This window comes from Peromyscus eremicus, chromosome 22, assembly GCF_949786415.1.
Source record: "Peromyscus eremicus chromosome 22, PerEre_H2_v1, whole genome shotgun sequence".
NCBI lineage: Eukaryota > Metazoa > Chordata > Mammalia > Rodentia > Cricetidae > Peromyscus > Peromyscus eremicus.
In genome coordinates this window covers 21,502,498-21,522,680 of record NC_081437.1, presented here as the reverse complement: position 1 = coordinate 21,522,680, position 20,183 = coordinate 21,502,498, and the positions used below count along the sequence as shown (strand labels likewise).

Sequence of the window (20,183 nt, the reverse complement as noted above, 5' to 3'; positions counted from 1 at the left end):
ACTGTTTTCCACAGAGGTGTACAAATTCACATTCCTACCAGCAGTGTGCAAGGCTTCCTTATTTTGCACATCCTTGCCAATATGTGTTTCATATTTCCCAATAATAAGCACCCAAGCAGATGTGAGATGACACTGAGGTTTTCCTTTGCATTTCTCTGATAATTAATGATCTTCTCATGTGCTTGGTGACCATGTTCTTTGGGAAAATGTTGATTCAAGACCTTAGACCATTTTAAGATGAGACCAGTTTGGTTTCCCAAGTCCTTCCAGTTTAGAACTTCATGTTCTTTGCTTCTGGAAAAATATTTTCTTAAATTTTTAAAAAAATATATAGAGAGAGATGTGGGTGGGGTAAGAGACAGAGAAAGGTGAGGTAAGGGAGAGGGAGATGGAGAGGGAGAGACTTGTATGTGGAGGTCAGTGGACAACTTGCAGGAGTTGATTCTCATTTTCTACAATGTGGGTCCTGGGGTCCAAACTCATGTCCTCAGGATTGTTGGCAAGTGCCTTTTCCCATAGAGCCTCTGTTTGAAAAACAAGAACAAAGAGCAACACATGCATGTAAGTTAAAAAAAAATTTTTTGAGGTCTGAGTTATAGCCCTGTGCTTGCCCATCAAAGCCCCACATTCGAGCCTAAGGAGAAAAAGGAAGAAAAAAAAAAGAAATGACTAAAGAAAGGGGTCTGGAGAGATGACTCAGTAGTTCAGAGCCTTGACTGCTCTTCCAGAGAATCCAAGTTCAGTTCCCATCCTCCACATGGTGGCTGACAACCATCTGTAACTCCAGTTCCAGGGGGCGTCTGACACCCTCTCCAGGCCTCCGTTGGCATCGTGCACACATGGTGCACACACGTACGTGCAAGGAAAGCACCCAGACACATTAAAAATAAAATAACACATAAAAATTAAACTTAAGGGGGTCTGGAGAGCTAGGTCAGTGGGTAAGAGTATTTGTTGATCTTCTAGAGGATCTGAGTTCAGTTCCCAGCACCCTCATGGTGTTTCACAACTGTCTGTAACCCCAGTTCCAGGGATCCACAACATTCTATTATGGTTTCTATGGGTACCAGACACACAAGTGGTGCACACATTTGTGCAGGCAAAACACCCATACACATGAAATAGATAATAATAACAAGAACAAAGAATTCTTTTAAAAGAAAGGAAGTAAAGAAGGGAGGAAGGGAGGAAGGAAGGAAGGAAGCGTTCTGGTTTGATATCAATGATGTGGTACCCTTCCTTATTTATTGTTTTAAAGGTGTGGACCACCACGCCTGGCCCTCTCATTATTGTATTTTGTCTATTTATTTATTTATTTATTTATTTATTTATTTATTTATTTATTTATTTATTTATTTATTTATTTATGTTTTGGAGCTGAGGACCGAACTCAGGGCCTTGCGCTTGCTAGGCAATCGCTCTACCACTGAGCTAAATCCCCAACCCCTTTATTTTAATTTTACGTGTATGAGAGTTTTGCCTGCATGGATCTAAATGCACCACATTCCTGCAGGTGCCCTTGGAGTACAGAGAGGGCATCAGATCACCTGGAACTGGAGTTGCAGGCTGTTGTGAGACATCATGTGGGTACTGGGAACTGAACCCAGGTCCCCTGCAAGAACACTGAATGTTCTTACCCACTGAGCCATCTCTCTAGCCCCCTTTTCTTATTTCTTAGAGGTTGTTGTAATCTACCATTTGTTAAGACATACATTATTCATACTGTAAATATTTCCAAAGGTTGGGACTGATTAAGTGCATTGACTTTGAGAAACCCACCAGAAATCTGTGTTTCTGAGAGCTGTTGCCATAGACTCCCATAAACATGACAGTGTAACAACAGAAATGTATTAGCTCAGAGCCTGGACACCAGGAGTCCAAGGCTTTAATATGACCATGCTCCCTCCAAAGGCACTAAGGCAGAATTATATTATACAATATTACTTGCAGTGCCAAGGATTGAATCAGGGTCTTGGTAATGCTGGACTTGCTGTATACTGAGCTACACCTCAGCCCTTGGGGAAGAATTCGCCATTTCTTTCAGAATTCTTTCCCTTGTTTTTGAGACTGGGATTCTCTGTGTAACAGCCCTGGCTGTCCCGAAACTCATTTTGTAGTCCAGGCTGGCCTTGAACTCAAAAAGATCCACCCCGCCGGGCGGTGGTGGCGCAAACCTTTAATCCCAGCACTCGGGAGGCAGAGGCAGGTGGATCTCTGTGAGTTTGAGGCCAGCCTGGGCTACAGAGCTAGTTCAGGAAGGCTTCAAAGCTACAGAGAAACCCTGTCTCAAAAAACAAAAACAAAACAAAACAAAAAAGATCCACCTCACTCTGTTTCCCTAGTGCTGAGATTAAAGGCGTATGCCACTACTGCCAGGCTTTTTTTTTGGACACGAGGTCTCTATGTAGCTCTGGACCAGGTAGGCCTCAAACTCACAGAGATCCACCCATCTCTGCTAGAACTAAAGACATATGCCTCCACACCTGGCTTTGCCTGTCTTCATGTGACCATCCTCATTCTGTGTATCTCCGCCTTCCAAGTAAATGTTCACCTGTTTTTCTTAGAAGTGTTCCAGTCTCTGGATTTAGGGCCTACTTCAGGATATTATCATCTTGAGACCCTTAACCATAGGCAAGGCCTTATTTCCAAATAAGGCCACATCTACAGTTAACAGAATTAGAACTCAGACATGGCCTTTTTGGCGACACTATTCAACTCAGCACTATATCCATGTGAAGTGAAGATGTTGAATTGAATATGCAAGTTTTAAGTTCAGGGGAAAGATGGAAGTTGGAGGCACACATTTGTGAGCACATGGATGGTGGCTGAGATTTATGGAGAAAGAAGAGCCCCAATAACCCTGATGTCAGAGAGTGGAGGGATGAGGAAGATTTAAGACAGAAGACATAGGATTAGAGGGAGGGCAGGGGGCATGTGAGGTTATGGAGAATGATGATGGGCATTTACATTGTATGGAGGGTCAGGTATCCTTCACTGTAGTTTGAGAGGGGGTGTGTGACCACTCTGTTAGAAGGAAGAAAGTAACAAAGGCTAGTTTTTAAAAAATACTTTTGTTTTTAAAGAAAAAAATAGAAACTATTATCTATCTATCTATCTATCTATCTATCTATTTTCTTTTCAAGACAGGTTTTCCCTGTGTAGCCCTAGCTGTTCTGGAGCTTGCTCTGTAGATTAGGCTGGCTTCAAAAACTCACAGATCCACCTGCTTCTGCCTCCCAAGTGCTGGGATTAAAGGCATGCGCCACCACATCTAGCTGGGAATATTTTTCAAAAAGGGAGAAATAATAGAATGTTTATGTTGACAATGAGCAAGTTAAGAGGTAAAAATTGCTGCCAGCAAGGAAAGGAAAGCCTTTCTCAATAGTGACATCCTTGGGTTGAGCAGACAGGAGGAGAGATAACCTAGAACTGAAGTGGAGGCCGGCCTTTGGAACTGGGGCAGTTCGTCCTTCGTCCCAGGAGAGTGGAGAGCTGGTGTTTCCGGGAGCTTGTGGTAATTCCTTGGTGACTGCTGCTGTTTCCTTAGGAAACAGGAAGCAAGGTCGCCTGCGGAGAGGAAGGATAGAGAGAACACGGGTGGAGAAGGAGGTTCAATATAACAGAAGTTATGAGTTAGTATCTTGGAATTCTGGGAACAGTTGGACTAGGGAACAACTATTTCATAACTTGGAAATACTAACTTCTCAAGCGAAGTTAGTCACTGGGAATTTAGAGTGAGTAGAAGACACTGTATAGCTTGCCTTCTCTCTAGCTCCTTTCAGGTCTTTGTGGGTGGAGAGTTAGACTCTGCCAGGTTGCAGTTCTGCCAAGGATGTATGACGAGAAAGAGAGAAGGAGTTAGGGATTACTAAGAGAGATTTAAATAAAGAATGAAGAACAGTGGTCTGAGAGGTTCCTGCAGGGTAGAAGCCAGGGAGGGAAATGGGTCTCTCCTACACACTCTCATCAGGTAAGGTGACAAGAGATACAGCTATCCTCTATTTCCTAGTCACATACTGCAGGGGAAAAGGGCCAGCCAAAGAACCCTACCCTGGCCCTGAAACTAGACCCAAACGCTAAAAGTGGCCAGTGAAAGAAACACACTGTGGCCCTGAAACCAGAGCCAAAGAAACACACTCTGCCCCTGACCAACTCAGTACAAAAAAACAGCCCCAATCCCTGAGCATGAAATCCAGCCAATCTCTGAACTTCTCCAAGCCCAGGGATTGAAATCTGACCAATTCCCACCCTGAAAATCTCCATCCTGAAAAAACTCCGCCCCAAAGAAGCCCTATATAAGCCCTGTGCCTGTTCAGCTTGCTGATGCCTTTTTCCACTCTGGCAGAGGCAGTCATCTTGCTGAATTCTTCTCTCCCAATAAATCTCTTGAATGAGGTTTGGGTGAGACCTTCTTTCACTGGAATGGAGCGGAACAGAGCAGAACTGTAACACTTTCATGGGAGAAACCTTCCCCCAGAGCAGAGATGTTACACTCTGGGTAAACTGAGCAGAACTGTAAAAACTTCGCTGGGGAAACCCTTCCATGCTGGAGCAGAGTTACTATATTGGGATCTCCAGCAGGGCTGTTAAGCTGCTACCCTTACAGTGACTTGGTGGTAGTTCTTGGCTCCAGACTGCCAGGATCCCTTTCTATCCGAGCTGCAATGCTTACACATACCCCAGTTTTTCTATCTGAGAAATGGGTAATACTGATCGTTTCTACTTTACCATATGAACACCTACAATACTGCTTGCCAGTAACTGTCTTGGGCCTTTCTTCATGCAGACTCCTAACAACTCTTTTATACCATGCATCTTTGGGTCTTGCAAAGCCCACTGGTTCTCAGACATTATCTTAAAGTCTCTGACACGGCTTCATTGTGCCTTGCTTCTGAAATTGCCGTGCTTTTCAGGGGCTCTGACTCTTTTGGCTTTTAGCCGGTTCCACTGCTACCTCTTCTCAATCTCCTTTGTAGGATCCATATTCTCTTATTGACCTCTTAGCTTGGCGCTACATTCTCTTTAGTAATTACATTCCTTTTGCGGGGGTGGTTTCAAAACAGCCTTTCTCTGTGTCGCCCTGGCTGTCCTGGAGCTTGCTTTGTAGACCAGGGTGGTGGTCTCAAACTCAAGAGATCTGACTGCTTCTGCATCCCAAGCTTGGGGATTAAAGGCGTGTGCCACCACGCACGGCTTCTTTATTTACATTCAACGCGACCTCCCTTTGTCTCCAATAGCCTCTGTATGTTAACACAGCCCAAATAGGCATCTTTCTTCTTCTCCAAGCCCCAACTACTACTTCGTTAGTCCTACGATTGGATAATTACTGTTTGCACATCCTTGAAGAGACTAGAGGAAGATGGAGACAGTTGTTACAATCTTGGAGATAGGAGTAGATAATTCTTTGAAACATTTCGTGTAGTTATTTCACAGGCCACATTTTTAAAAGAAGGGCCTTGCGCTGCGGGGTGTAGTCACTTCCCCACTCTCGCGTCCTTCGCAGAGCAAGTGAAGATGGGCCCCACCGGGCCACCGTCCACAGGGTGGGCCCCCCGGCTCAAAGCTCTTGTGCGTCACGATCAGCCACTCCCTGGGCTCCCAGCGTTCCCTCCGCCCTACTTCCTCCCTCCAGGCCCCGCCCCGCGCCGGTGCGCCTGCGCATGGGCGAACACGTGGCTGCCGCGGAGCCAGAGCAGCAATGGCGGCCGGTGGCGGCGGTAGCTGCGACCCCTTGGCCCCGGCGGGGGTCCCCTGCGCCTTCTCGCCGGACGGCCAGGCCTACTTCGCTTTAGCCTCTAGTGACGGTCACCTGCGGGTGTGGGAGACGGCGAACAACCGGCTGCACCAGGAATACGTGCCTTCCGCGCACCTCAGCGGTACCTGCACCTGCCTGGCCTGGGCGCCAGCGCGGCTGCAGGCCAAGGTAGAGCGAGCGGGACGGGCGGCGGGGAGGGCGGCCTCCCGGACGGGCTCCGGCGTCCCGGGCCCACCGCGCGGCGCGTGGCACCATGCCGCGCGGTGGGCCCGGGACGCCCGGGGTGAGGAGGCGCGGAGCGGGACGGCGGCGCCCCCTTTGGCTCCCACGCCGCGCCCGAGAGCGCGGCCTGTCCCGAGGGGGGCAGTGAGAGGAGGGTGCGGCCCGAGCCCCGCGGTCTCCACGAGGTCTGCGCCCGGCTTTCGCTGGGCCGCCATGTTCACCGAAGCCCGTGCCCCCCCCCCGGGGGGGGCAGCTTCACACTTCCAGGCCTGGCTCCGGAGCGTGTCGGCATCGGAGCTAGTCTCTGGGTAGTACCTTGGGGGCACTCTCGCTCTTCCCGCATCCCAGACCCGGGGTATAGGTTTTGCTTTGGGCGGTAGGAATGCGCAAGTCTTGTTTTCCTTCCGGGAGCCCCTTTACTCGGATGCGTGTTCAACACGTGTTCTCTTTCTGCCTCTAGATGGTGGGATTCTCACTGCCGCAAACTCTTTACTCTCCTATAGCTTCCTTTCATTCTCAGCCGTTTAACTTAGGCTCAGTCCCACCTTTCTAAGCTTCCCCTCTCATCCTGAGGTCTGCATCGCATGCAGAGGCACAGTGGAGTAATGAAGTCGTAGAACCGCTTGGTTTAATGCGCATGATGCACGCCCCAGTGATTTCCCCGTAGTTGGGAAACTGCCGAGTTAGGGAATCCTTTTTGCTGTCAGGTAAATGCTGTTCACTGTTTAGTCACTCAGTTACATCTCAGATTACCACGCACGTGGTTACTGCAGTTAGGCAGTAGGCAGGCAAAAGGAATCACTGCTGTGTGGTCTGGAACTGGAAAGTATCCTGAAGTATGGGACGCTTTGCTGTCACTGGTGAAAAAGTTACAGAGGTAGTGTTTGGGATAGCTTACTTCCGATCACCAGAGACAACTTAAATCTTTGGCTTGAAAGTTGTTGGGCTTGTATCTAACTTGCCATACTTTGGGTGAGTATGTTTAGCTATTTGTCAGGTTTTAAGCTGCGTTTCCAATTTCTCTTGGTGACAAAGAGCGCTTATCGGGCCCTGTAAATTAAACATAATCAGGCTTGTGAAAAGGCTATGTAACTGTCATCGGAATTGTAGTACTTTTTTCCTTCATAAGTTTCGTTTGTAATTTTAACAGTGCTGTAAAGTGGTTAGAGTCCTAACACCTAGAGAAATCCAGACAGAGCAGTGGTTAGGTAAACACATGTGCACAGGCTGTAAAGTTGGAGTCTAGCCTCTGCAATAATTGTGCTTTTTGTTCTCTACATCAGTCATACCTACTTCATAGAGTAGTTGTGAAAGGTAGGATATTTAATAATGCAGAATCACTTATGTACAGTGTTTTAAGGGCAATGCTAATTATCGGTATTAATATATTTGTATAGTTAGTCCTGCAAGGTACATAAAAGTGAGCAACTTCAATAAAGCCCCAAAGGAACTAGACCTGGAACTCATGTCTTAAACCCAGTTCTTGGTTGCCTGCAACAGATAGTTAATACTAGATCGGCTGAAACTTGGTTCATGTTGCTTTCCTGTTGACTTCCAATCTTGTATGCCCCAGAATGAAACCCAAGTTTCAAAAACCATTTTTTAAAATATATTTATCCACTGTGATACAGTAGGGATAAAAGTGTTTTTTAAAGGATCCCAACTTTAACTTTTCACCGAAGCTCCTCACATTTAAAGCAACTTTATATGACAGAACATCTTAGTTGAGTCCTGGGTATGAAGCCAAGGAGGTGTGCTGGATGTGTAGTGCAGAGGAACATGTGGTTAGCATACCCAGAGTCCTGTGTTCAGTCCCCAGCAAGCCCTGCCCCTAAATGTTTATAAGTTTCACTTTCCTTTTATCTGTATGTTTTCGTTTTCACTATGTGACTATGAAATGTCCAGAAATTACTGCATTTAAAAAAAAACTGATTTAGGGTTGGGATGGAGGTCAAAGATGGAATACTTGCCAAGCACATGAAAAGCCCTGGGTTTAATCTCAGGCACCAAAAAATTAAAAATGGAGCAGAAAAGCTGATAGCACTTGATTGAGTCAGGGCTTAGGGAGCTAAATGGCTTTAACCAAAGCCTTGATCACTAATAAGTAGTGGCACTAGGATTCTGGTACTCTTGACTCCCAGTCCAGTGCCCTTTACACTATTACCCTTGCACTTTAGTCCTGGAATTGAGAGCCAGGATGACTGCAGAGATAATCAGTTCCCATCCTGGGTGTGTTACGTACTGATTTATTTACTAAAGCATCAGTTTTCTTGCATTGAGTCTGTACCTATTTCAAACAGGTCTGACTTTGTGATGGAGTGGGTGCGGGGTTATGGTAGGATATGGATCAAAGTTTGTGGCAGCTGCTTAGCCTCTTGCTTTGGGCTCCCTGGATTGTGTGCCCTCTTATTTTAAGTACTAAGATGATTTCATCATACCAAATCCATTTTATTTTACATTCTTTAGCCTTTAAAGCATGAGATGTGAAAAAATATGTTATTATGAAGCCCATGTTCCCAGCATGTTGGTAAGGTCTGGCATGGGACTTACTCGCCAGTGTAGAAGTAAAGATAACACTATCCTACTTCCAGAGCCCTTAGCATTAAATGAGGCAATATATGTGATTGTTGTAGTAAGACCTGGTCCATAGTAAGTGGTCATTGTATGTTCTGTCTGGACTCGGGTAGTGCTGCAGTCTCCAGTGTAAAAAATTTATAAGAGTGTCCTGCACTTGGTTTAGTAATCAGCAGTTTGCCACAAGGACAATGTATGCTGATACTTCTGTCAGTAGAGAAAGATAAATTCATGCTACATTTCTTGGACAGTGGGTTATAGTAATGGTCATAAATGTTTGAAGATGCTAGATTGCTATTCCCTGTTTCCAGAATGATCTAAGGCCTTTAAGTTTATGGCCTGATAGTTGTAGCATTTCTTGGTTTATATTTGTGATCTGAAGCTGTTGTGCTAGTGGCAGGGTAGAGCCACACAAGTAAGCCACCTAGGCACTGATCCTGATTCCTCCCCAGCCTTCTCCCAGGTGTCTTTCTTCATCCTCTGGCTGTACAACCCCAGAAGGCAGGCAGACCATGTCTGCTGTTGGCTACCACAGTAAATGCTGCTTTGTGGAGACATGAGCACATACAGTTCAGAACCTGACTAGAGGACATGGCATTTCAGGCATTAGGAGGGAATAGGACTGAAACATTGATGATATGTCTAGGAAGAATTTGAGCTGTCTTCATTGCCATCTCTTGGAGATACAGCACGATTCCGCTGTGTTCCTGTCAAGAGGTCTCAAATATTTCAAAAGAAGGTAAAGGTTGCAGATTAGATCCTAGTGGCAGAAACAGAAGAACATTTGTTTTGATGTATTTGTGACTTTGTGAAATGTATACTTTTTAAAATTCTTATTTATGAAATACATATGCCAGAGTGCCATTAAAACAGGCCAAGAAATGGATTTAAACTACTTACTAAAGATCAAACATAATTTTCAGTGTCTAGAGGTCAGTTTTTAAGACAGGTTTGATCTATTGGTGGATTGTGAAATAGATTTAGTGGGTTGTAACAGCTTAAGTGAGATAGAATGGAAAGGTAAGGAAACGGTAAGGGTAAGTCCGTGTGTGTATGCAAACTCTGATTCTGCAGTCTCAGTCTGAAAAACCATTGCTTAATTGATGACCAGAACCAGTTAGCCCTCTGGTTGTCTGGTTATGCTTTTTTAAACCCTCGTCCTCACCTCATCTGTAACTTGCTGCTTTCAGAAGTTGTACATGTGTGACTACCTCAGCATTCTGATACCCTTGATTAGATTCATTGTAAGCTTCCACCAGACAGGCTTCTGGTGTTTATTACTTAGCTCATGTTGGAAATCTCTTTACGAAATCACATTCTTTTTATTACTTTTCACTCCTAGTGCCTTCATGCAGATTTTCTGATTACACGTGCTTGAACTTTTCTCATTCCTTAAGCTTTATATGTGTAGTCAGTATTCATGTGATATTATGCTTAGCTCTTTAGATCAAGGAGCTATGACTAAAAGAAATGGACAGCTCAGAATTTACTGGTCTATGACACAGAGTACAACTTCTTAAGAGAAGCAAGAGGTTTCTGGAGGAAAAGTGGATGTGTAAGGTTTAGAGAGTATGGTGTAAGTGTGGAGCTAGACTCTGGAGCTAGCCCTGCCTTCTTGGATTCAGGACTGTTTGGTGTGGGGTTGTACTTACCACCCTACATTTTGGGGTGGTGAATGACCACTTATGTCCCAGTCAGAGGACCTGAAGTTGGGTAGCTTACAAATGCCTCCAACTAGAGCTCCAAGGGATCTAGTACCCTACTTCTGTGGGCATTTATACACATACAGAAACACACTGATGTTTTTAAGCCATTGGATTTTGTTAAGTATGTTTAGCTTTAGACTAGTGAGTGATCCTTGACGGTGCACAAAAATCCAAAGTGATTCCTTCCACCAGCCTTTGCTCTTCCACCAGAAATAGATTCTGAAGATGGGACAAATAGGGATCTGATAATGTTTAATTTTTTTCTTTTAAAACAAGTCTGTAGTAAAAAGCATATTTGGACTGGTTTTTGTTTTATACTTTAAGAAACTTCAGTATATATATAATTTGATTTGTATAAAGTAAATATATATCCATCCATCCCTGTATAGCCCTGGCTGTCCTGGAACTCACTCTGTAGACCAGGCTGGCCTCCAACTTAGAGATCTACCTCCCTCTGTATCCCTAGCATTGGGATTAAAGGTGTGCACCACCACTGCCTGCCTGGCTACTTTCTTTATTTTAGATAGTCTCAGATAGCCCGGGCTGACTTCCAGCTCTTTGTGGTAGAGACTAGAGGTGTGTCCACACAGAGGGGAGACTTTGCTAAGGCAGTAGAGATTGTAAGGTGTTGCAGAACTGAGAAGTCTGAGATGTTGGAATATTTGCCTTCAGTGTACTGTTTGAGCATCCCTGATCTGAAATGGTCTGTGTGAATGCCTTCCCCACTAGATGGATGCATGTTTCTTCAGAGTCAGCAAAGCAGCATTGAAAGCATCAGGCCAACCCTTAATCAGCCACTGGGTCCCACTACTAGTCAGAGCTCTTGGTTGACTCAGATGGAAGTCAGTGTATATCAATATAAAAATGTCTGTTTCTTCTTGAAAATGAAGCTAGAGCTTGAGGAACGATTGGGAGAAAAATGGAAGAGCTGTCTGTTCCAGTGGAAGAGTTTGGGCCTGGATTTATGGGTTCATAAATCCTTGTGGATCTCTGCTTGGGGAGAGGAGGCTTTCTTGGGACCTGCCTGGAAGACTTGTTGGTGTTTGAGAAGTAGGAGTGTTGAGGCTGTCGGGTCTGTTAGGAGAGGCTGAGAGCATAGGAAGTGGTACAGTTTGCTGCCTGACCTCTTGCTAGGGGGTGGGAGGGGCCAGGGAACTCTTACAAAGTGTCTTTGAGGGCCAGTGGGCACTGGTGTTTCTGTATTAGTGATGTTTTGATGTGTGTATGTGTATTTGAAATACTAAGTTAAAATCTTATTTTTACTTTTTTTCCAGGAAAGTCATCAAAGGAAAAAAAGGAAATCAGAAGTTATAGGAACCAGTGACCAGGTTGACTTGTTGGCTCTCGGCACAGCAGTTGGTAGCATTTTATTGTATAGTACAGTAAAAGGAGAATTGCACAGTAAATTAATAGTAAGTACATTTACATGTTTTATATAAAAATGTGACAAACTAATTAGAGATGATTAAAAATATTTCAAGATCCTGATGGACTTTTTCTATGTAGAAGCAGTTTCCCATCTCATTGCATTAAAACAACTACAGAATATTTGTTAAGAGCTGTGGTAGGTAATGCTCACTTGTATGAGTTAGAGTAGAGAGAGCAGTTGACTAGAGGTAAAGTCAAGGGATCAGAGGGACTTGCAAGTCAGTATAGGGAGCAGCTTCAGGAAGATGCTTCCACTCCAGAGGGAACAAAGGCACTTGGGGTGCTGCTGAAGCTGAGACCTTAAGAGTTGACTTTGCTCGCACTACTGTGGGCTTGGGGTGCGTATTTCAGAGGCGAGTGCTCCTGCTCCTTGGTGTCTCAGAGGGGAGAGGTGATGCTAGTTCTTCAGACTGCCTGTTGGCTTCAGTTGGCACCACCAGGGTGAAGAAGCCAGCTGTTGGGGTGATGCAAATGAGGACAAGAGAAATAAGTCCCCCTCTTTCCCTCCGTGGGTCATGTCTCCTCACAAAACACGGTGGCAGTGGATCCAGCTGGCAGAGCAGAATTGTGTTGCAGAATCCCAGCCCAGTATCTCAAACTAGTGTGAGTTATGGGCTGGAAGACAGTCACTTCCCTGGTGTAACTTAACTGATTTCAGGCTATGTTTTTACAGGGTGCTTTTCAGTTCACTGGGTGGATTTCTATGTAGAGGAATGCTTACTGTGTGAAAGAACAAGACAGTGGGTTTTCCACTTTAAATAGCATGTACCATAGAAAATTTGAGACATTGAAAATGGGAAAAGTTTACATATAAATCTGTTACCAAGAGAGATCTCCATTGAATAGTTTGTGTATTTCTATGCTTAATTCATAGACTAAAAAATAGACGGCTTCTATCCGGTCATTTAATATGTTTTGTGTCCTGATTTTTTTTGTTTTCATTAAGTTATAATTAGTTTCATCTTGTCTAAAACTAACTAATCTTTCTAATGATGGTCTTATGTTTGCATTAAGTTGGATAGTTCCTTTAGTACATAACTGTTGTTGACCATTTGGAGGTTTCTAGTTTTTCTATTAAAAAAGTATAACACCCTCCTCCTGTAGTCCCTTAAATTTATAAATGTAGGGAAAGAGTCTGAGTTTTAGAGTTAAGAATGGTTTCTGAAGTCTTCCTCATTTGTCATCATCACCAGTGGAAGGATAATACCTAAGTTTCAGTAGCATTATCGCCACCCTGAGGAGCCCATTCAAACAGCAACAAGAACATCCCCAGTGTTTGGTGGATGAGAAATGTCTGGTTTTCTTCTAGCCTCCATGGGCCTCTATGTGCACATGCAGACTATAAATAGGCAGGCATGCATACACATAAATTAAAAAAAAATACAACCAAGCTGAGTGGTGGCATATGCCTTTAATCCCAGCACTTGGAAGGCAGAGGCAGGCGCATCTCTGTGAGTTCGAGGCCAACCTGATCTAAAAAGAAAGTTCCAGGACAGCCAGGGCTGTTACACAGAGAAGGAACCCTGTCTTAAAACACAAACCAACAAACAAAAAATGCAGCCTAATTAATTGATCTGCTTTAAATCTGCCTTTAGAAATTGTCTACATTGGGCTGGGAGATAGCTTAGCTGGTAAGATGCTTGCCTTGCAGCATGCGGACCTGAATTCAGTCTCCAGAACCCACATTACATTTAAAAAGGCTGGGCATGGTAGAGGGTGCTTTTAGTCCCAGCACTGGGAAGTGAGAGGCAGACAGTGCTCGGGGACTGGGTGGCCAGCCGGCTTAGCCTGCTTGGGAAAGACCTGGTCTCAAAATAAATTTTAAAAAGTAGCAGTTTCTAGGGATGGCACCTGAAGTTGACCTCTTGCTACAGCAGCACTCTTGGGTGCACATGCACATACATACCTACAACATCCCCAGCATGAACATACACACCCAAAATTGCCTACATTAAAGATGCTAAAGATACAACGTGTTTACAGATACCAAAATGTGCTTATTCCTCTCCAAGTGGAGGGCAGTCTTTGTGTGCTCCACCTCTGTTGGAAGACAGCAAAGATAAAGCACTGTCCACACAGTATGGACAGTGTCCCATCACCCGTGTCCCACCACAGGATTTACCTGAAGAAAAGCCCCCCCCCCCCTCAGGTAGCACATTGCTGTGTAGCTCAGGCTGGCCTCAGACTCCCTCACCTTCCAGTGCTATGGTTAGAGGCCAGCACCACCCTGGTTGGCAGATTTTTTTTTTTTTTTTTGGTGATATTTTCAATTAAATACCTTAAAAGTTGTTTTCAGCTAGACATTGGTACATGTATGATTCAGGTGTTTAGGAGGCAGAGGCAGGAGGATCACTGCAAGTTCAAGGCTATCCTCATCTGTCTAACAAGTCCCTGGTCTTAAAAAGAAGTTGAGTTTTGGACTCCATGGTTTGAGTTCACTCATTCTTTCCAGTATTGCTCATACCTTACGCTGGTAGTTCTGTTCAAAGCAATGACATTTGGTCTAGTGCCTGTTGAGGATGTAGAAGTACGTTTTCCCTATAGAGAAGGGGGAAAATTAACATTTTAAGCTCTAGCTGGTTTACCTCATTTTTGATGTTGAAATACTAAAATAGGTAAGATGTAAGTTAAGGCTTTAGTTAGTGTAAGGACTAAGGTTTTGAGGTAAATGCTTGGTAATTCCAGGATCCAAACTATTATGTAAGACTTTGTTCTTTGTTTTTTTTTTTTTAATCTGTAGAGTGGTGGGCATGAAAACAGAGTCAATTGCATACAGTGGCATCAAGACAATGACTGCATATATAGTTGTTCAGATGATAAGTATATTGTGGAGTGGAGTATACAGACATGCAAAGTTAAGTGGTGAGTACCACCGGTTCCTGGAAGTGGAGCTTGAACCAGCATCTTTTGGGACCCAGTAGGAAATATAAACATTCTAATTATGTAGATGGTTCTCGAGGACCTTTCGGTCAAATTGGGCAAAGTTTGATTACATAAAAGTAAATAGAGGAGCTTAAGAAGGGGATGGAGGGATTTAGAATAAAGACATGTACAAGAAACGTCGTAGGTGGCATTAGGTTACTTGTCAGATCAGCAGGTGGAGTTGGGAAGGGCTGGTGGAACTATCATGGTTAAGGTTGGACTTTCTAGGATAGATGGATAGGTTTGGATAGGGAAAGATGGAAAAGCTGTTTTAGGAATGGGCAAAGAAAGGTAGAGATATGGCCAGAGCAAAGGCCAGGGCATAGGAAAGTGAAAGATTAACTTGGGAGTGAGTAAATTAATTTAGAGGTGGGTGTACTAGGGTAGAATAGATGATACAGGATAAAAATATCCTTTAGTTAGACAAATTATGGTCTGAAGAGACGAAACGGTTTGGGAGCTTTCATAAAACTTGAAAGACCCAGCTTACATGGTCCGCAAGGAGGGTTTAAAATCTGAGGAATGATTGGAGCTGGAGGTGCAGGTGTTTGCATTGAACTTACTGGCACTCACGCTTATCATGCTGGTAACTGGCCAGAAACACCTGTGGACAATCTTGACGGTGGTCTGGGGTGGGGCTTGCAGTACACGTGTACTCTGGATGAGAGTTCATGGTCATTCATATAGAAACTGTTTAGCATGGTAGACATACCATTGTATTTAGTCATAACTTCATGAGCCTGGATGTGTCCCTGCTGTACATAAGAAATAGGTTAGATGAAAGCCTGACCTCTTTTCTACTAAACTGTGCTGTCTCATAAGAGAATTGAGTTTCCAGCTCTTTCCACTGTCTACACCACTGTGTACTAACTTTGTGCTCTGGAATTTTAGGATTACTCCCTTCCTCTCACCCTTCTTCCATTAGTTTCTCAGTTTGCTTCAGCCTTTTTTTTTTTTTTTTTTTTTAAAACAATGACTGCTTACTGTTACAGTTGAGGCTTGCAGAACTTTAGGTCTATATTTCTTCGCTGAAAGTTTTGGTCTTGCGTGTACCTATTTTCTTACAGTAGTGCGACTTGGCTCAGTGACATTTAGATGCGTCCTTTAATGATTTTATTTATGTCTCAGAGGACTTCCAACTTCCATAGTCTCCAGAGCAGCTACCAGCCTGGGTTCTGTTCATCAGCCTGCAGAAAGTTTTCTCTTGTTAGATGGTTAAGCCTACTCCGCTAATCCCAGTTCCTTATTGGTGGACATGTTAATTTGTAGCTTCCTGAGGAAAAAAGTGTATGTATGTATGAGATTTTGCTTGCTAATCACTGTCTTTAATTCTATCCTCAACAGTTGATAATTTGTGGGAAAAGAGCTTTAGGTTAGAAAGAATTTTCTCTCAGGATTCTTTTCTTTTTAAAAAATAGATTATATCTTTAATTATGTATATGTGTATTAATATGTGTACATGACTGCATGTACCCCCCAAGGCCAGAAGAGGGTGTGTGATCCTCTGGAGCTGTAGTTTTGAGCTTTTGCAAGCTCAAAAGCTGGATGCCAAGACCTGAACTCAGGTCTTCTGCAAGGATAGTACACATTCTTAACTCAGAGCTGTCTTTTCAACTCCCAAGATTATTGCTTTTTCTTTTCAAAATTCCTTTTGCAGTTACATTTATTTCTTTATCTGCTTACTTATTCATTGTGTATTGTCTGTGTGCATTATGGCATGTGTGTGGAGGCTAGAAGACAACCGGGTCCTGGGATCGAATTTAGGCTGTTGCATGTGGCGGCTTGCACTTCTCCCCACTGAGATAGCTTGTGGGCCCTGATAGCTTTGTGTGTGTGTGTGTGTCAGAGACAGAATATGAACACCTGGGGACATGGTCTTCTGCAGCCCGTGCTGGCTTCAAGTGTTCAGAAACCTGAACTGATTGTCCTGCCTTTACCTCCTGGTTACTGTAACTACAGGTGTGCACCACATGCCCACATCCCTGTGTGTTTAAGGAAATACATTGGTACGTGGTGGGAACATGCTGGTCTTATAGTCTAGCCTTTTCCTCCGATTTTCCATTTTATGTTTTTGTTCTTTATATTTTTATTGTGTTACATTTCGTTATATGATGTTGTGGGATTTCAACGTTTTCTCTTGTCCTTAGATTGTCTCTTTGAGGGTGGCATGTTTTGAACTGTTGGATGTAGTCCCTCTTTACATATTGAAGACATTCTTCAAATTGCTGAAGATTCTTGGCTTCTTGTTGGTGTTTGAAATGAAATTGTTTAAAAGCAGAGGAAATCCCAGGGTGTGTTTGTGCTTGGTCCTTCAGCTGTCGGTATTCTATAGAAATCTGAAGGCCTCTAAGGTGTCGGTTTATACGGATTGTTATTCTGCAACCTGTCATACTCCTCAAGGAGAAGGCTCTACTCTAGTGCTTTGCTTTTTAAGAAAAAGTTCTTTGTTCATTTTATGTGTATGGGTATTTTACCTGTGTATATGTCTCTGTGTACCACATGAACGAAGTGCCTTTGGAGGCTAGAAGGGGCCATCAGACCCTGGTTGTGAGCTGTTATGTGGGTGCTAGGAAGTGAACCTGGGTCATCCTGCAGAGCAGCCAGTGCTCTTGATCACCTCTTCAGCCCCTCTGCCCCTCCTCCTCCTCTTTTTTTCTTTTTCTTTTTGGTTTTTTGAGACAGGGTTTCTTGGTGTAACTGCTCTGGCTGTCCTGGAACTCTGTCTAAACCAGGCTGGCTTCGAACTCACAGAGATCCCCCTGCCTCTGCTTTCTTAGTGCTGGGATTAAATTCATATTCCAGTGCTTTTTAAACTTACTTGTGCGGACAAATAGATCTACTGTAGTATGACTAGTAGACTGAGCCTTGGCAATCTATAATACTGCAAAGTTCTCAGAATTAGAGTTGCAGTTTCTTGAGTGTGGTTGGCAGATGGGTTGGGGAGCATTGGTATTACCCTCTACATGTGGGGATGGAGTCAGGAAGCATCTCAGATTTCTCAAGGCAGTAGGCGGGGGAGGGAAAGAGAAATAGAGAGGAGGGCTGCCTGTGTGTGTGTGTGTGTGTGTGTGTGTGTGTGTGTGTGTGTGTGTGTGTGTATGTGTCTGTCTGTCTGTCTGTCTGTCTGTGTGTATGTCGCTGAAGCCAGAGGTCAATTTCAGAACGTCTTCATTTGGTACTCTATCTTTGAGACAGGGTTCCTTGTTGAATCTGGAACTTGTCAGCTTGGCTAGCCTGGCTGACCAGCATGCTCCAAGGGTCCTCTTGCTTCAGCCTATCCAGTGTTGTTCATTTTAATTAATTAACTTGTATTATAATTATTTTTAATGTGGGTACTGGGGATTAAACTGAGGTCTTGAGACTCAAGGGGCAGGCAGTTTACCGAGCTGTCTATTCATCCTTAGCAACATGTCTTTTTAATGTGTATCAGCTTGGTACATACAGAATGAATAGTTTGTAAAAAGCCTTAAAATGATGGAAGCCAGTAGGAAAAAGGAAGGGCTTTTGAACTTTGTTTCTTGGTTACTAGTGAGTTCAAGTATTTTCTGTTTATCAGCAGTATCTGTCTTACGAATAGCCTGTTTATGTCCTTTGTTTTCATTTTGCATTTTTACTGATACAAAGGAGCTATTGCTACATTTTAAGTATTATCCCTTGTTTATAATATGTAAGTTCGATATGTGAACAGCCAGGTTCCCCATTAATTATCACATTACTATATACAGAAAAATAGACTCATGCTTCTTGGACTTCATCCCTAAAGATCTAGGACAGAAATAACTTTTGGGGGCTGCAGAGAAACCATGTGTTGCCAATTAAAGACTAGCTTGTCAGAGACAAACAGGAATCTTTATGGGGATAGAATCAACTTGTGGAAGTCAGCTAGCAGATTAGTCTACCTCATGGGTCCCAGGATACATAGCTCCTTCTATTACATTTTTACAGCATTTATCCACCCATATCCTAACATGTGAGGGAATTTTTATCCTGTCTTTACCAAAAGGAGGTCTGTCTTCAGAGATACTTTACCTTAGTGCTGTGTCTGGGCTTATGTAAGATTTTGGGGAAGACAATTGGCTGCCTTACTTAGTATTTTTTAATGTCTGACTTATTTTTTTGTTATTTTCTGCTCTGAATAAAGTTTCCTTTGTTGATTATGGTGTTCTGATTCTCTCCACCATTCAGCAAATGGAAAGGAGACAGCAGCAGCGTCAGTTCCCTGTGTATTAGCCCAGATGGAAAGATGTTACTTTCGGCTGGCCGAACAATCAAACTATGGGTTTTGGAGACCAAAGAAGTCTACAGAGTGAGTTCATCACATTGTTTCTAAGAATGACAGTTCTAGAGGAAGCATGCAGAAGTTATAGTCAGAGTGTTGTTTTATGAATAGTAGAAAGCTTGCCTCTCATGCATAAAGCTTTGGGTTCAAATCCCCCGTCCCCCCCAGACACACACACACACACACTACAGGCATGCTGTTGTGGTAGTTGTGCATCAGCAGTCCCTTTGGGAGGTGGAAGTAAAGGAGTGCTTAAGTTTAGCCTCTAGAGGCTGGGATAACAAAAAGATTTAGTCTCAACAATAACAAAAAACCTAAGTTCTTTATTTGTAGATAGAGTAAACAGATTTAACAGGGCTGGATTTCAGCTCAGTTGGTAGAGTCCTTGCCTATCATACATGAAGCCCTGGGTTCAATCCCTAGCACCGAGTAGCATACATAGTAATGCTTGCCTGTACACATGGGCACAGTGAAAGCAAAGGCATGAGGATCAGAAGTCTCAGGTCGCCCTTGCTATATAGCAAGGCTAGCCTGGGCTACAAGAGATCTTTTTTCAGTTGGGAAAAAAAGTTACCAGTTGTTAAGTAATTTGTTTAAATAATAGAGTTACGACTGGAGAGTTGTTGGTTAGGGATTGATAGCACTCGCTGCTTTTCCAAAGACCTAGGTTCAGTTCTCAGCACCCATGTTGTGGTCCAGGGGATTCGACATCCTCTTCTGGCCTCTTTGTGTACCTGGTACACAGACATACATGCAAGCAAAGCACCCGTACACACAAAATAGTTTTAATAAACAAATAGTAGAATTAATAGAAAACATTTTTTAAATCTGAGTTTTTTGAACTTAAATAGTTTAGTCATGCTCACATACGTTTGAAAACCAGTAAAACAAGTGGAATTTGAATTAAAAAAACCTTCATTATATAGTGATTATAGTTGTGTTTTTTAGTGTGCAAGTAGCATTTTGTCTCTTTACAGTATATGTGGTGGGAATTTGCTATCAGGACTTTTAAATAAGTTGCACTCAGGGGTATTGAACTTATGGTGCTGTGATGATGCCTTAAAATTGTGGTTTCGGCTCTCTGAGAGTACCATGAAGACCTGCAATTCCTTGGCTGTGTCTGAGCACCTAAACATCCTTTAAAAAATGGTAGAGTCAAGTCCAAAAATGGTGGTACGTGCCTGTGATCCCATATGTGGGAGGCTGAGGCAGGAGGATTTCAAGGTTGAGGTCAGCCTGAGTTGCATACTTCCAGGACAACATGGTTTATACAGCAAGATCCTGTCTTTTTAAGGAA

The 20,183-nt window shown here is 43.5% G+C and overlaps 1 protein-coding gene and 1 non-coding gene across 2 annotated transcripts in view; both read left to right on the top strand.

Annotated features, from left to right (window-relative positions):
* Positions 1-5,660: 5,660 nt before the first annotated feature.
* The window catches only part of Wdr43 (WD repeat domain 43), a 44,311-nt gene continuing 29,788 nt past the window's right edge, over positions 5,661-20,183 (top strand). The window contains exons 1-4 of the mRNA XM_059248467.1: positions 5,661-5,923; positions 11,532-11,669; positions 14,426-14,547; positions 18,793-18,913. Coding sequence (XP_059104450.1) covers positions 5,699-5,923; positions 11,532-11,669; positions 14,426-14,547; positions 18,793-18,913 — 606 coding nt within the window. The 5' untranslated portion in view covers positions 5,661-5,698. The remainder of the gene's footprint in view (positions 5,924-11,531; positions 11,670-14,425; positions 14,548-18,792; positions 18,914-20,183) is intronic.
* On the top strand, positions 19,930-20,014 carry LOC131897779 (small nucleolar RNA SNORD53/SNORD92). The gene has a single exon (XR_009375797.1). It is a non-coding gene; the product is annotated as a small nucleolar RNA SNORD53/SNORD92 (small nucleolar RNA).